The sequence below is a fragment of the Haliotis rufescens genome, unplaced genomic scaffold, assembly GCF_023055435.1.
Source record: "Haliotis rufescens isolate VD_foot unplaced genomic scaffold, xgHalRufe1.0.p SCAF_15, whole genome shotgun sequence".
NCBI classification, from domain to species: domain Eukaryota; kingdom Metazoa; phylum Mollusca; class Gastropoda; order Lepetellida; family Haliotidae; genus Haliotis; species Haliotis rufescens.
In genome coordinates this window covers 2,446,749-2,462,892 of record NW_025963835.1, presented here as the reverse complement: position 1 = coordinate 2,462,892, position 16,144 = coordinate 2,446,749, and the positions used below count along the sequence as shown (strand labels likewise).

General features: G+C 39.5%; 2 protein-coding genes across 2 annotated transcripts; both read right to left on the bottom strand.

Moving 5' to 3' along the window:
* Positions 1 to 1,699: 1,699 nt before the first annotated feature.
* LOC125380032 lies at positions 1,700 to 8,364 on the bottom strand. The gene is made up of 9 exons (XM_048396027.1): positions 8,165 to 8,364; positions 7,694 to 7,908; positions 7,321 to 7,552; positions 6,942 to 7,088; positions 6,536 to 6,725; positions 5,580 to 5,770; positions 4,697 to 4,930; positions 3,983 to 4,031; positions 1,700 to 3,203 (listed from the first exon to the last, which is right to left on the bottom strand). Exons 1-9 carry the CDS (start codon positions 8,195 to 8,197, stop codon positions 2,995 to 2,997), a joined length of 1,500 nt encoding a protein of 499 aa, XP_048251984.1. The 5' UTR covers positions 8,198 to 8,364; the 3' UTR covers positions 1,700 to 2,994.
* A 95-nt stretch (positions 8,365 to 8,459) lies between these two features.
* LOC124128606 lies at positions 8,460 to 14,739 on the bottom strand. Its single transcript, XM_048395954.1, has 11 exons — positions 14,698 to 14,739; positions 14,122 to 14,198; positions 13,589 to 13,780; positions 12,466 to 12,612; positions 12,072 to 12,086; positions 11,256 to 11,512; positions 10,777 to 10,863; positions 9,895 to 10,236; positions 9,517 to 9,602; positions 8,926 to 8,989; positions 8,460 to 8,504 (listed from the first exon to the last, which is right to left on the bottom strand). Exons 1-11 carry the CDS (start codon positions 14,721 to 14,723, stop codon positions 8,460 to 8,462), a joined length of 1,338 nt encoding a protein of 445 aa, XP_048251911.1. The 5' UTR covers positions 14,724 to 14,739.
* Between the last annotated feature and the right edge of the window lie 1,405 nt (positions 14,740 to 16,144).

The window sequence follows — 16,144 nt, the reverse complement described above, 5'->3', positions numbered from 1 at the left end:
AACCACAATGCTTCCTATGGAACCTATGATTTCAGATATTTACTGTAACTTTATTTCTGATGATTTTAAGTGAAAGCACATTGATTGAGGTGCTTGAACAAAATATCAAGCTTAAGTAGTGATTTTGACAGCTAGTAGTTTGGAGCTGTGGTTTTTTAACTTGTTTATATTCCAAACTCCATCCTAGTGCTTGACACCTTCGTTACTATACAGATATAGAGAACACCGTTGTGATGTCCTTGGTTACAGTTGTCGATCCTCCATGATTCGAGACGCTTGGCGCTAGTAGTTTCTTGAAGTATATTGCGGAACCAAGATAACGAGGGTGTTTCTAGGCCTCTTCCTACGACCTGACCTGTGATTTATCTACTTGCCATGAGTGAACGGGATACCTATCAGGAAACATCGACGCTCCTCCTGCTTCCAAAGCGATTTCCTGGTTTCAAGAACGGAACACGTGCTTGTTCAAGATATTCAATTTTGACACATTCTGGACATTCGTGAGTGCACCGACTGATGTAATAGGGCCTATTGTATATTGCTGCTGCCACATGTTGGACACATTGTATTGCCTGTTATGAACTGTAAACCTGGTCCTGTAAGTTTCAATATAGTTTGTTTATTATTCATTGATCATGTGTGGTTATTTACTGACTTCAGTTAGTTCTCTACACATCAATTTCTGGGTTAAACTTCGCGTTTCAACTTATATTAACATTATATAATTATGGAATATATGTTTCAGTATGCCCAATAATATTTTTGCGGTGTGTTGTCATATTTGAAACAGCGTCTTTATGACACAAAAGAGTATAAAAAGGAAGATCAATTATAGCGACTGGTTTAATCAAGGAATTACGAACAGTGTGAATGTATTGTCGCCACCAATGCAGATATGGCGCAGTTAACGTCGGTGTTAAATGCCTACATATGGGTGGTGGGAAAGCCTGTGGTTAAAGCGTTTGCACGTCACGCGAAAGTCTCTGGTTTGATTCCAAACATACAATGTGGGAAGGCCATTTCTGATGCCCTAGCCGTGATATTGCTGGAATGTTGCTGAACGCAATGTCAAACGCAATCCACTCACTCATGCATTCTAAATATACAATCTTGAGGCAGAAGCCAGTTACTGTAAAATGCGTAGTTTGTTGTAAATTCGTCGAAGAATACAATAGAAATGAACACATATATTACCAGAAACAGCATCTCGATCCTCGTTTCAATGTTCCCTTTAGCAGCAAAAGTATTACCCACTGCAATTTAACGCCGAATACCAATGTTGCAGTCGTAACGTATTGTCGACTGTTCCTTTTTAATCTCCTTTGATTATTGTTTTGTTTTTCACCTTTGAATAGTTGTTTTAGTTCACAACTAGCCACAATTAATATATCCTTTCTTAACACGACACGCTTCAAACATTGGCTGTGGAAAGATGCGTCCATTGCGAGTGCCAGAAACCTACGATCGTGAGTTCGGGTCCCAAATACGACCAGATTACGTTTCTTTGTTTGTCAGCACAAACCTGCAATGAGGTAAACATCTAAGACATGCAGCACCTCGGGCTTTTCTGCAACATCAAGCTAACACGCCTTGATAAAGCTGAAAGATTGTTCTCAGCGGCATTCTCACTCACTCAAAACATCTCTCACCAAACATGAAGCTCATTTATGAATCCTTTTCATAAACAAACACAAAAACAGAACAAAGCCATCCGTTTATTTTGAAGCATTTTGTGACAAGCATTCAAGAATCTGTCATCAACCATACCGACAATAAGGACTTCCATAGCAAAACTCTTCATCAGTGAGTGGTTAGGTGCTATTTTGTACCAAAAAAAACTTCGATATTTAGGCATACACGTTTTTTTCCGGATTGAAAATGAAGAAAAGTATCATAAAGTGTCAAAATATGGAATTGGGAAACAGACATGAGAGACCAAAGGGGACCCATTTCAGGACTATCAAGGTTTCACACATTGCTGTCTATGTGGGGATTTAAACCCGACCAGACTGCATGTCAAGCAAACGCTTTAACTGCTAGACTACCCCACCATATATATGTTTTATTTATTAAGTTTAATCAGGTATTGATGCATGTGAACAGCAAAGGAAAGACCTTTGTAACTATTCTTGCTATTCAGATTTTGAAATTGGTAGGATGGGCCATATAAAACTTCAACGCCAGAGATTATCCAATCTCGATTATCCAACGAACAGATTCCATTTGGCGCAAAACCGCGACGAGAACTATAAGAATGAATCACTGAAAATCAGTGATGACTGAAATGCTTGACACTGTATTTTCTGTAAATTAGAATATATACATTTTACCAAATATGAGGTGTCATTATTTATGTCCTAAATGTTAGGACATGCGTCGTTTGTCCAATTCAAATGTCTGTGTAAAGCATCAATGTTGACCATTTTATTAGGAATTCCAGCAATATAATTAGTATATGCAAACTGTCAAACTATATCTTTTATGTTCTACTGCCTCGAATTTTTTTTATAGAACATCTAAATATTCACGTATTCATACATACTGTATACACGTAGCTAATGTTTCATACCTTCTTACTGCAGTGTGTTGTGATGATTGCAAATATCCGTACTTCATAATTGTGTTCTATGAACCTGAGGGCGAAACCGCATTATCGGTGGTTCGAGAAGGGAGCTAACTCCGTTTGCCTAATCGAAAGTTCGAGGTGGGCCCACATTCGAAACTAAACGCACTTGTTGTTGAGAATATGTACGACGTAAACAAACTCGCATTAAGAACTGCTATTTTGTCTATTTAAAATAAGTATTATCACTTATAATTGGATTAAAATTACAAATGCGATGGCAATACAGCAGAACTCACTTCTACGAACGTCGACAAACAAGGTCGTGGGGTCATTAATATTCATGAGTTATTCCTTTTATGGAACAAGTTCTCGGAAACGTTTGAGGCTTGTATCATGTCCGAGATCAACAGGAGGGTCACAGGAGGAGTTCATAAGTCACGCAAAGCCAGTGAGAGGACGCCAGATATAAGGGAGGCAAGGAGTGTAACATAGGACATGGTGATTTTGTAGTTGGCGTTTGTGGTAGTAACTGATTCAGTTACGTCTTTGATCGGTGTTGATGTCGGCGTCGAAGTCGTTGTTGATGTCGGTGTTGATGTCGGCGTCGATCGGGTTGTGGTGGTGTCGTCGGGGCCGCCTGTGAGTGGAAAACGTTTATTAGAGATGTTTGACTGTGAAAGGGAGGTAACATTTCGTAATATGGTAAACAAATATCATTACCAAGTAAACAATATATAAATCCATGTAACCGAATCACTCTCAAAAGTGCTCCAAATTTTCTTTCCCGATATAACATGTTATTGATAATGCTTAATCCGGATTAACTTTTTGTGTGTATGTGTATAAATATATGTGTGTGCGTGCATGCGTGCGTGTGTATGTGTGTGTGCGTGTGTGTGTATGTGTGGCTGCTTGTACTTGTCCGGAACAATTTTATGGTGCTATCCCACTGAGAAACCATGCAGCTGCTTAACACGAATATCCCACGCAGATAGAGTATACTGATTCCGAGCCGACCTGTCCTTGCATTAGCCCCTTAATGTCGATTCCTTTGCAGGGTAACATCAAATACCATGTTTAGACGTCTTTTGGTGTGACGCGGCCGAGGATAAAACCTTCATCTTCCGCTCTCCGGGCCGTCGCTCTACCACTAGGCCAGGCAGGCGGTCTTTTTTTGTGACGGGTGTTGCCTTAACAATCGTGTTAACATTTGAAACCTTTATTAAATCTGATGCTCATGTGAGGTCACAGTGGAAGTAGTTATGTTAGGACGCAATTTACATTTCTGCTTAAATCTCACTAACCCATCCCTCGGTTTAAACTGGACTAAGACTTTCAGTTAATATAGATTCTGCTGATACACGAAATTGCAGCTGATGGCAACATTTTGTGACCAAGATATCTGAAGACACTTACTTGAGCTGTCTCTACTGATGCACACGCCGTTTTGCACTGTGTATCCATTCTGTTGATACATAAAATGCACACTTTCAGTTTATTGATCGCTGACAAGAACATAATATGTAGTATGGTAATGTACTGAAAAGTTACCAATGCAAACAATGTAATCTTAATGTCCTAGATATTAATCCTTTCGTTTTGGGGTTAAATCTGTCGAACGTCTAGTTGGCTTTCGGGGTTAGCGTCAGGGTTGGGGTAATCTCTACACTCATTTGTTTGATCAAATCATGCCGAAGATCCCGGTACAATGTGTAAAGCCAATTTCTGGTGTCCCCCGCCGTGATATTGCTGGAACATTGCTAAAAGCGGATACTCACTCACCCACTTCAAGTTGACCTTCGCGGTTTGTGTCAGGGTTGAGGTAATCTCTATATTCATTTGTTTGATCAAATAATAAAGTCTTTTATGTTAATATGGGGTTAGGGGATGGAGGTATAATTCGTGGACGAAATAATTAGATATAAAAGTACCGGAAAAATATAATTTTGCTCCCAGTCCTACCTCTGTTATGTTCTTGTTATTTTGTTTATATCAGTGTAAATTAATTTTAGAAGAGATTCAAACAGGTCGACAGAACGATTGGCGCATTCGTGGTTATACCTCGGCATTATATTTTCTTAGGAATAATAAAAGCGTTTATTTATTAAGTCTTCATTGTCTGTGGCTTACCTTTACGGTCCAGATTTTGGACACGTGATCAACAGTCACACACGTGCCATCATATACCAGAACCTCGACACTCTCGCTGTAGATGTTGTCAATGTTGGCCACGGAGATGTTGTAGGCTGTGACAATGTCCCTGGGTGAATCTACCCTTACAGGGCACCCCACTTCACTCAAGCTCCGCTCAGTACCATCTGATACCTGGGTATCCGGCTCATTAAGGGATCCACCATTGCCCACCTACAAGAACGTATAAAACATGTACAAGTATTCCCATGTGGATCGTGTCCGTGGCTGGTGGATAGGGCATCTACCCGGAGAGCGACAGGTCGGTGTTTCGATCCCAAACCATACCCAAAGGTGGTACTTGTTGTTACCCACTCGGAATTAAGGGGACAAGGACTGTCCAGTATAATGTCTCAGAGCCTACAGCCATGTCAAATGGTAAAACCATCATTAGTCCGGACTCGTACCAGAACACACGATTATTTCATAGAATAGTTAATTTGCCATGATCTGACATATTAACTATTGTCATTGAATAAATCCGGTCTTATCTAAATTCTTTTTGGTAGTACATTACTGGAAAGGCGGCGTTAATCCAGCTGGATCACTTGCTGAAGTGCTTAATACACCTGTACTTATCTGTAACGATTGTCAAAAACAGTAGTCTTCAGACCGCTCAACTGCTTAACTATTGACAGGGATATTCTTATTCAATGGTACTACAAACTATCACCTATGTTTACATGCCCACTAGCAATATCATTATTAAAAGTTGAATACTCTGCTCAGCCTGGGTAAGCAGTTCAAGAGATATTAAGTCATTTTATTTCCTGAAAAGATGATTTTGTCAGATGGACAACATACTAGCCTTATTTCAACCTACCGTGAATTTAGTGGCTCGACATTTGATTGCTGCATCTTCCAGAAAGGTCAATCCAAACACTGTCAACATCTGGCAGTTCCTGGTAGCCAGGTCACAGTGACCGTTGTCCTCGACCTCGTCCAGAACAGGTGGTTGGGTCAAGTCCACTGAACAGTCAGCACTGCCAAATCCGGCACTGCAGATGCACAGTCCTGAAAGTGTTGGATCAATATCATTCTTATTGTGCTCACTTACCATACTCTATTTATTAATACATGATTATTAAGGCTGAAGGGGCCGTTCTCTGTATACAGAAATGTACTCTAGCCAAATTCAAAGTACAGAAACGTACCCTAGCGTGAGTCCATTCCGCCGCAGGGCCGCAGGGTGCAATGCGCGTAACCGGTTCATTAGATATTCGTCACTTCCTGTATGCCAAACTGCGGTTAAATTCATCATGGAAGTAGGCGTTCGTCAGGAGGAACTTTTCGATTATCTTCTTAACCTAAATTCCAGTGTATCATAAAGTGACGTTCGAACGTTAGTCTAATATTCCGCGATGCACGCATGCACCCGTAATCAAGCGAACCGGAACTACAACATGAACCAGTGTCGGTTTCGGGTTGGGGAATATGGACTCGTCTACCGTTAAGGGTACCAGTTACGTTTCTGTATTTTGATTTTTGCAAGGGTATATTTCTGTATACAGAAACGTACCTGGAATACATTTCTTTAGTACCTGTGTCGACAACGACCCCTTCAGCTCAGTAAGAGGTTTGTCGTAAAATGGCTTTACATAATGACCTATAGTTGCGCCAGTTTTATCAATATTCAGTGAATTCTTGGCTTGGAGTCTACTGCAACAACAACAACAACAACAACAACAACAACAACATCGTGACGGCACCAATATTAGTGTATAAAATTAAATGATTTCAACAATAAACTCTCTTGAGTTTACTTGTGGTGATATATACCTTTGTTGCAGGTGCCTCTGTTGCTACAGTCGTTGGGACAGACGTTGTTGGTGATCGCGTCAAACACAGTAGGGGCCCCTGGGTTGTTGGGGTCAGTTACCCAAAGATCGGGGTTGAGAAATACTTCCATCTCACAGGAAGTACGAACTGTGCCGATAGACATCATTTGAAAGTCAGTTGTGCCAGAGAGCTGCAAATATGGTAAATATGCACATAATGTTATGGAATTGTCATATTCAGAACTTGATCATTGACATTATTAGCGTAAGCAAAGAAATACTCTGAATTTTAATTATTAAGGTCACCTAAACAACGAGCCATATTATTATTATCATCATTATCATTAGTATTGCCAAAGATTGTTATATGTTTGGCCCTTCGATAAAGTATTATACTTATAATTTACCATAATGTCACTGATGCAGTCGTCGCGGCTGCGGTTGATGTCGACTCCTGGGACGTTGCTGCACAGCTGGACGGTCGTGGACGCTGCGAACAGATTGTTGCAGAATTCAGCCGCTGTCTGGTTGTTCCACACTTCTGCTGAAGTTTGCTGGAATGACAAAATGAGATTTCAACTGAAACATGTTTGCAAAAATTGTATATTCAATATATGCGAATCAAACCCTGTTACATAATTTAAATCACGATTAATTATATGCAGAAACTTTTACTTATGTTTATATGGGTTGAATACAGAATTGTCTTCTGGGAACAAAGTAATGAACATTTATAATATACATTTGGGATGATCCTCAATATCAAAACAAAAATATAATGAATACCCTTTTGTATCGGTGGCCGATGTTCCTGTTCCGCACCATTCGCTTCTTCCTGTTGCCGTGTATGGCACAGGGAACGTCCTTGTAATGCTTTGGCCTGACCACAGTGGTCATCGTCGAAAGAGAAGAACATTTCACGTTACTCCCGCCTTCGCAGAAGCAGTACTTTGGGGGCTGTTGCAACGTTGTAAGTGTTCTCACATAATCGGTGTTAAACAGGTCGTGCGTCCCTACTCTGAAAAATGGTAGCATATATGTGTCAAGTGCGCATATTCGACAAAAATAACTACGCTAGACAATACGCATTCCCTTAGATCATGTGTTTCGTTCTGAACTTTCTATAGTTAAAATATAACATGCATTCAAGGAACCTTACCTCCAGGAATTGATGAACGTATTTCTGTTGCTGCTCCATGTCTCATCTCTCATGATTAAGTCATCACTCTGTGTGTTAGAGAGCTGGCCGCACAAACCACGACTCGCCAAGGTATCAAGGACCGTGCCAGTAACCCAAACATTTAAGACATTCTTCCCGGTTCCAGGAATGCTGTAGGTATGGACGGATACTAGTGCCCCGGTTGGCAAGTTTATCTAATTGAATAAAACCAAAAGACTACATATCAGTGCATTTGATAAACTAAGGCGTTCATATGTCAATGATACAGATAACTACCATGCCCAGTCTTATATTCTTAACAATCTAATCTAGATACAGGAATGACAAGGAATTACTTATGTCACAATTTTCAGTTTAAAATTACATATTGACACCAACTTTTAATATCCGTCAAAGGCAGTTTGAAGTAAATAATGATTTATCTACACATGCAACTTCATTTATACCTACCTGATAAGCGTTGAATCTCTTTCTTATTTCCATGGCGTTGTCTGATTCGTCACAGCCGTGATGTTGTATTCTCCATGAGTTGGTATCGCAGCTATTTATGGAGAACACCGTCTTCCCGGATTGAACAGCTACCCCACAATTACAGTATCCAGTACCTTTAGTACATTTCCTTACATCGATCTGTATCTGTAAATGCACATTACCATGTTGATGATACACGCAATAATAAAATTGTGAGTGAAAAAAATTGATTGTTGAGGGTTGGTTTGGGATTCAGGATTGGTACTTGTATTTGTTAGATGGTGTTTGGAGTAGGGGAGTAAGCATCATCAGCATCTCCCTGATCATAATGATTGGTTGGTTGGTTTGTTGGTTTGTTGTTTAGCGCCGTCTCAGCAATTTTCCAGCTATATGACGGCGGTCTGTAAATAATCGAGTCTGGACCAGACAATACAGTGATTGATATTGTGAGCATCGATCCACACAATTGGGATGGATGACATGCATCAACCAAGTCAGCGAGCCTGACCAGCCGATCCCGTCAGTCGCCTTTTCGACAAGCATAGTCGCCTTTCACGGCAAGAATTGGCTGCTGAAGAATTATTCCACCCCGGATCTACACGGGTCCTGAGCATAATGAATATAGTGACAATACTTCCATGTCAACACATCAGTCGTGGAGACACATTTGCGTCTTTTTTTTGCAACAGAAAAAATGGTAGTTTTTATATCTATATAGAAAAAAAGAAGTTATATATTACCTCCATTAATCGACTAGCCAGTTTATATAATGTAAAACGTCCCTTCATTTGTAGTGTTAGACGTCTGCAAAAAGTCAAACATACGTTGTGTTAGAAACAATGAATTATCACACTTATATTTTCTCGATCAATTTGATACGTTTTAATTACACATATGTTTTGATTAAGCACAGTTCATTAAAGGAGCTCTGTTCCTCAAAGTGATCTTTCAGAATGAAGATCTAAGTCTGAGAATGGGATGGTCGTAATGAGAAATGGGGTCCTGTTTGTACATATCGACTTGTACTACGTCTCCTTCAGTAAGTGAATTCTGTATTGTACTTTATGCTGCAGCCAGCGACTGTAGGGGTATTACCTGATACAGGGTATAGCCTACAGGAGAAGAACTAGTCGTTGTTAGTTATTCATTTGAGTTGTTATGTACAATCATACAGACACTTAACAGCAAGGATATATGTTTTGCCCAGGTAGTGATAACTTGTAGACCTATAGGCATACATATTGAACTTCTCTAAAATGTTCCAAAATCTTAACGCCAATAATGAAAACTCCAACCGGAGATTGGAAGTCTGAATAACCTTGTGCACTTACTTCCTATCAAATTGCCGTACATATGGGTCATTCTGGGAGGAGCAGTATTTCCTTTTAACCAGAGCTGTATCTTTTAATACTGTAACCTGAAAGGAAAGGAAATCATAGTTACTCAACAAGACATTTGAAACTGATTTAGATAACCATGGTGGGATTTGGCGCCACTTTTAGCAATCATCCAGCAAAATCTGGAAGGAAAACACAATCGATCTGCCTCACATGTAACCATGTCAATAGAACCAAGGTCTTTGGTGCGACGTGCGAACGCTTCAAAGGCTACCCCACCGCCCCTATTTATATAATAGATTCAACTAAAAATGTGGCATGTGTAATCTAACGATTACAGCTCTTTGTCGTTTGTGTCTAAAACTATCTTACCGTTACTGTTCCAATAGCATGGTTGGCCCAATAGGGAAATAGCAGGCTTGCTTCAGGAGTCCTCAGAACTAGTAGAGAATCCAGTCGTCCTCTGCCATATGTTGGTGTTATAGTTCCATGTACAGTAACAGATACGGGTTGGTTCCACTGTGTATAAGGTATGGAAATGGCGCAATCTGCCTGGGAAAAGCCTTTTGTTGAGTCAGCAGTTTGTATCTCGATTCGCATGGAACAAAAAGATGGAAACGACTCGGACAGGTTTCCGCAACGGAAAGGCGCCGTGGCTCGCACTCGAACCTGTCCCGTCTCACCTTGCTTGATCGTTATTTCTTTGGTTAGGATCTGTGTAAAACAAATGCTATAAAATATGTAACCACGTGGTGTCATTACTGATATTCAGTTTGCATTCATAAAATGTGTATCACTATTTTACCTTTTACAACCTAGATATCAGTTACATTTTAACTCACTCACTCTGTTTCGGCAGATATTTCTAGTTATTCTCTGGTGGTTCGACGTTTTTAATTCATTAAGGAGGAATTTAGGTTTAGGCCCCTATTACCTTAGCTTTTAGCACTGATCAAATAAAAGCAGTTAGTGAGGTCTTACGCAGCTTTTAGCAATATTACAGCTACAGCAAAGCGGGAGACAAACGTAACAGCGTATATACATTTACAACACATGAAACTAACCAGATTAGTAAAAGTAATACTGCCCTAAACTATACCTGTTAATCATCATGGTGTCATTAGATTCCTAATGCTAAAGTTGATATCACGAAATTGGAATGATTTGAAATACCAATACAGGGTGTTATGAAAAGTAAACTATCTGCAATGGAATAAGATGGGATAAGATACGAAAAGAACTATGTCATCTTACCTCAAATCCGACATAAAAAGGATCGGAACTAGCTGTGGGACCTGGAGGCATACTGACACCGTACATAGCTCGAACCTCACATGTTATCTACAAATGGAAATTCTATTTTTAGCATCAGTTGTGCAAAGAATACTTCATTGACATGAAAATACAGAGTTAAAACAAGTATGATATTGTGCCAGTAATTGACTCAATATAAAAACACACATCTAACTTCAAAAGCACCCTTTTTATAAAACTGAATCTTACTATTTGAGTTACAAATATTGTAATCTTATTTGACTTGATTTGACTAAAGATATTGTTACACGAATGGTTGTCTATTTTGAGTCTGATTGGTGAACGTTCAGCTTTTTATAACACCGAGTATTGTTCATGTTGTGACTATTGTATAGTGTCTACTGTTTCTAGACAAAGAAATCGTATTAAAACCGACTATCCAAGTGTTTAGACGTCATAAAAAGCTGCGTGTGACTTACATTGAAACCGATTCGTGTTATTCCCTCTGCGCTAAGCTTCGCTTGAGTGATCCCTGTGTTGTCAAAGTAGGCAGTGTCCATTAGCATAGGTTGGTGCTGGTGTACAACGACGTCGTTGACATACCACGTGGTCTGGTGGAACAGTCTTTGGTTGGACGAAGGGGGAAACGTACAGCGGAAAAGAAGGTCACTTTTTTCGATACTTGTATCAGTAGTATCAGGGACGACAGTTGGCTTGGGACTGTAGGTTGGCGAGTCTGGTATGAAAACAAGTAAGTCAAGGAATCTATCCAGAAATACATCTGAATAATTGTTGATATATCGGTGAACTCCCTTTTGACAAGTTTACACCGCCTTATACTTTGTGTCTACTATTCTGTTATTGACAGACTGTTGCCATTAAGTGGCTAGTTAACCACACGCTATCTTTAGGTGAAGTGATGTGTAGGGAGTTTAGCATCGGTTCACGATTAGTTTACTCATGTGGCATGCTTGCACATCTCTGCCTGTCTGTCCATCTTTCTTTCTTTTTTTCAGTTGCAAAGATATCCCATTCAGACTATTATACTGCGCCTGAGCTGGCACATCCTTGTTATTGCTTTATCATCCTAATGCCGAGCGCCAGGCAGCGTAAGTACAAGAACCATCTTTCAACGAATTTGTATGTGACGGAGCCAGGGCATTGAACCACCGGCCTTCCGCTCTCCGAGCAGACACAATGTTTTCAACAGCACGGAGGCGGGTCGCTATTTATCAATTGTTAAGAAACAAAACATTAAATACTATAAAATACAACAAAGTGTATAAAATACTTACTCGGAGTGATCTCACCTGTAAAGATGATAGTAGTGAAAGTTATTCAAAATAGAAACATCATTAACATGAATTTATATATTATTGTCCTTTAGATGCTCGAGAATGGTAGAATTGTTAGATACCTCTGTAACATCTTTTTTTATGAATTAGAAAGAATCAAATGGCTGAAATGGATTTAACATAACTTCGAACAAGGCTAAACATGGCGATCAGCCTACCCTTGCAGTACAAAGGGGCTCAAATCTGCAAAGGTCACTGGACCACCTTCTCCTCAATGGTGAAGATTTCTTTAGTAATCAAGATTCCTATTTCCTCTTTGACACTTCTAATTACATTCCATTTTAATGACAAGTTGAGAGGAGAAGCAAGTAAACTAAGACATCCAAAAGCTTACGGAAACAGTAGGAGCTCTGATGAATAGGCGATGCCTTCAGATTGTAGACTGTGTAACCGTTGCAGTCCTCAACTTGTACGGTAAACTGATTCGAGCATGTGTTAGATGTATCTTGAATACACATGGTTGCTGTTTTTCCAGAAATACCTGAAGGAAAGAGTTATTACATTACAATATAATAAATATTGATTTGTTAATTGAAGTAACTACCATTTGTTTTGTATTTATAATATTGTTACGTTTGCTTTAAACATTGCTGTCTTTTAGGTATATTTTTCAGAACCTGGATGTTTTTTCCCAAAAGGACGGAGGTTTAAGACATAAGGAAAATGTTTTAAAATTGCTATCAGATTCATATGACCAACAGTTGAACTTTGCGCACTAAACAACATCAAATACGTCGAAAAGGGCACATTAGTGATGAAATCACATGGATGGATCACTGAAATGAATCGTGTCACCAGGTAAATATCTTCTCTTCGGGAAGGACCCGCTTCCCACATAAGTGTCATCAAAGGGAGAATGAAAGTGAGAAAAGAGGTGTGAAATGTAAATGTCATCATTTTGGATAGCATCGCGCATCATGATGAAATGCGACCTGTAATATTATTATGTTCCTCTGAATGTCTCCTGTGAAATTTCTGGAATGACTTGGCCAAAACGTTTTGGGTAAAAGCGTGAATGAAAAGCTAAGTTGTATACAAAATATGTGAATAATTTGAAAAGCACCTGAGAAATAGGGAAATGTAGACGTCATAAGTTGAGTTTGGGGTTCTACGAATTTCTTTGGACTATATCACATGACAAGAATGGAATACCAATCTCAGATGCGGGATAAAATAGGTCTTCAGCAACCCATGCCCGTAAAAGGTGACTATGCTTGTCATAAGAGGCGATTAACGGGATCAGGTGGTCAGCCTCCATGACTTGGTTGAAGCACGTCATCGATCCCAATTGCGTGGATCGATGCTCATGATGTCGACCACTAGATTGTCTGGTCCAGTCTCTAATATTTACAGACCGCCGTCATATAGCTGGAATATTGCTGAGTGCAGCGTAAAACGAAAAACCAATAAAATCAATCTCTTAATAAAGTGAGCAATGTGTGTGAAAGGAAACTCACTTTGTCGCCATATCGGGTACAGTGATCCGCAGCGGAGGAACCCAGGGGCACTCTCCTCAAGTGCATAGTTAGCGGCGCCGTACCACCCATCAGGGAGCGTTCTGTCATTTATTGTGGCTCCTCCAACCTGGGTTGCGATGTTCGGGTTTCGTCTAGCGACCTCAGGAATGTCTTTGAAATCCACACACGGCTCTGCGGACATAAAAGCGAGGTGACAAAGTGATCCATTTTTACCAGGGCCTACTTGAACAAAGCGATCTTATTGCTAAGATGATCGTAACGCCTATACATCAACATAGCTTAAGATTTGTGTAAGTCGGTCCTGGATTCCCCATGGTGTTGAAACATTGTATGCTTAAAGATACCTTTGTACAGATGGGAATCATTTAATATTTAACAATTATTGATTGTCACTTGCAAATAAACCCCTCATGTCATTTCCGATAACATAGGGTTTCATCAGAACGTATACCACCACCTCTCATTTGAAATTGAGACTGTTGAACATGTATGCAGAAACTACGTTTACCTACCAGTTTGACCATCCACAACATGCAAAACGGCAGTTGCCATGAGAATAACATTCCATGCCATCATTATTCGGTGATTCCTGTCGAAAGATAATTCAAAATAAAGAACTTTTTCTCGTTATTTCAAGTTTTTCTTTTAAAAATCGGCATTTCGAATTGTTTCTCGTTGCTTCGATTATTTTCTCGTTATTTGGATCACTTTCTCCTAATTTCAATTTTTGTTTTGTTATGTCAAGAAGTTTCGAGAGAATTAATTGAAGTGACGAGAAAATATTCGTAGAAACGATAAACAACTCGAATTATTTAAATCAACTTAAAATAACCAGAAAATAATCGAAATTTCGAGAAAATAATCGAAATTGCGTGAAAATAATCGAAATTACGAAAAAATAATCGAAAAAACGAGAAATATTTCGATGTTTTTAAAATAAACTTTTAATAACTAGAAAAAACACGGAAATCTGAAAAGGGTGCATAAAAAGACCTAAGGAATTACATGAAGTCCCTCAATACAAGCATACAATCAATTTGCCTCGTGATAACCTACACGTATGTTTATGGTATACAATAATGACAAACCTTATTTGCCACTTGAAGGTTGCCATCACAGTCTTGGTCACTCGGTCATGAGATGTGATACCAAGACTGATGAAGCTACCACTTATATAGCCCACAAGGGGGAAGTTTGTTCAAGGTCAAAACGTCGGATTTCGCAAGTTTCGTTTGTGGCCGTTTGGCTGTTTGAGCGTGGTCACGTTTGATTCGTCGCAATATAATCACACCACATCATTATCATTGCTGGTGCTAAAGGAATATATATATATATAACCTTTCGATATGACAGATCAGGCCATGTTACTGGAAGTTACGAGGTAAACAAAATTTCATTGGTATATCTACTTCCTTGTAGAAGGTGCGTCATGAATATCTTCGCTAAGAACGGTGTGTATGTGTTATACTTGCAAATACTATTAACAATGAATGAATCATAGGCTTTGGTATATACAGGCGCTTGTATACTGTAGTCTGAGTTGGGTATTCATGTTAAACTGTGGTATGGTATCTCAGCGGGCTAGCACTATAAATCGGCATCAGTCCGGTCTAGTATAAGCAGACACACACACACGCGCGCGCGAGCGCACGCACACGCACACGCCCACACGCACACACGCACGTCGCTACATAAGTGCAATAATCGTGGACCTCACCGCCTGAAAAATCAAGCATAAGAAAGGCGAAACCTCACACGAACTGGACCTTTTAAATGAGCTGTGTATAAATAACTCTCTGTTCTTCAGTTGGAGATGAAGAATGGCGTTTTTTCTCATGGTTTTCAGCGAAAGTTTTATTGGTAGACTGCGCAAATTATTTCACTCAAGTTAAATATATAGCTTGCTATAGATTCATGTTTTAGCCGACAAACGTTGCAGATAGAAAAGCATAGCATATATCATCATGTTCATATAGCTTACATACATACAAAGTTCAATTCTTTCAAAACATTTGTGTTTTAAACTAAGTATACCACTATCTCACACGATACATTTCATATGATCCATTGGGCATTTATCCCGAAACGTGGTGACCATATATAGATACATCTTAGATTTCGCTCACACAAACACCTACCCACCTACTCACTCACTCACTCAGTCACCCACTCACAAAAATAAAAAAAGCAAATACCATCAGAAGTTTAGTGAGAAAACAATATTGAGATGCTGAACTTCCTCAATGTACACAGTACATACTCACACACACAGTACTTACACATACACAGTACATACTCACACATACAGTACTTACACATACACAGTACATACTTACACACACAGTACTTACACATACACAGTACATACTCACACATACACAGTACATACTCACGCATACACAGTACATACGTATGTATGTATGTATGTATGTATGTGTGTGTGTGTGTGTGTGTGTGTGTGTGTGTGTGTGTGTGTGTGTGTGTGTGTGTGTGTGTGTGTGTGTGTGTATGTATGTATGTATGTATGTACATGTA

What these genes read in the sequence shown, in the direction of transcription:
- LOC125380032 (XM_048396027.1), bottom strand. Translation starts at nt 8,197, where the DNA reads ATGGAAATAAGAAAGAGATTCAACGCTTATCAG. An exon ending in AGAGATTCAACGCTTATCAG is followed by an intron (nt 7,909 to 8,164) that starts GTAGGTATAAAT and finishes TTATTCAATTAG; the next exon opens with ATAAACTTGCCAACCGGGGC. An exon ending in TCGGCCACCGATACAAAAGG is followed by an intron (nt 7,089 to 7,320) that starts GTATTCATTATA and finishes TTGTCATTCCAG; the next exon opens with CAAACTTCAGCAGAAGTGTG.
- LOC124128606 (XM_048395954.1), bottom strand. Translation starts at nt 14,723, where the DNA reads ATGGCAACCTTCAAGTGGCAAATAAG. An exon ending in TAACACGAATCGGTTTCAAT is followed by an intron (nt 10,864 to 11,255) that starts GTAAGTCACACG and finishes TTCCATTTGTAG; the next exon opens with ATAACATGTGAGGTTCGAGC. An exon ending in TGGCTAGTCGATTAATGGAG is followed by an intron (nt 8,505 to 8,925) that starts GTAATATATAAC and finishes CATTATGATCAG; the next exon opens with GGAGATGCTGATGATGCTTA.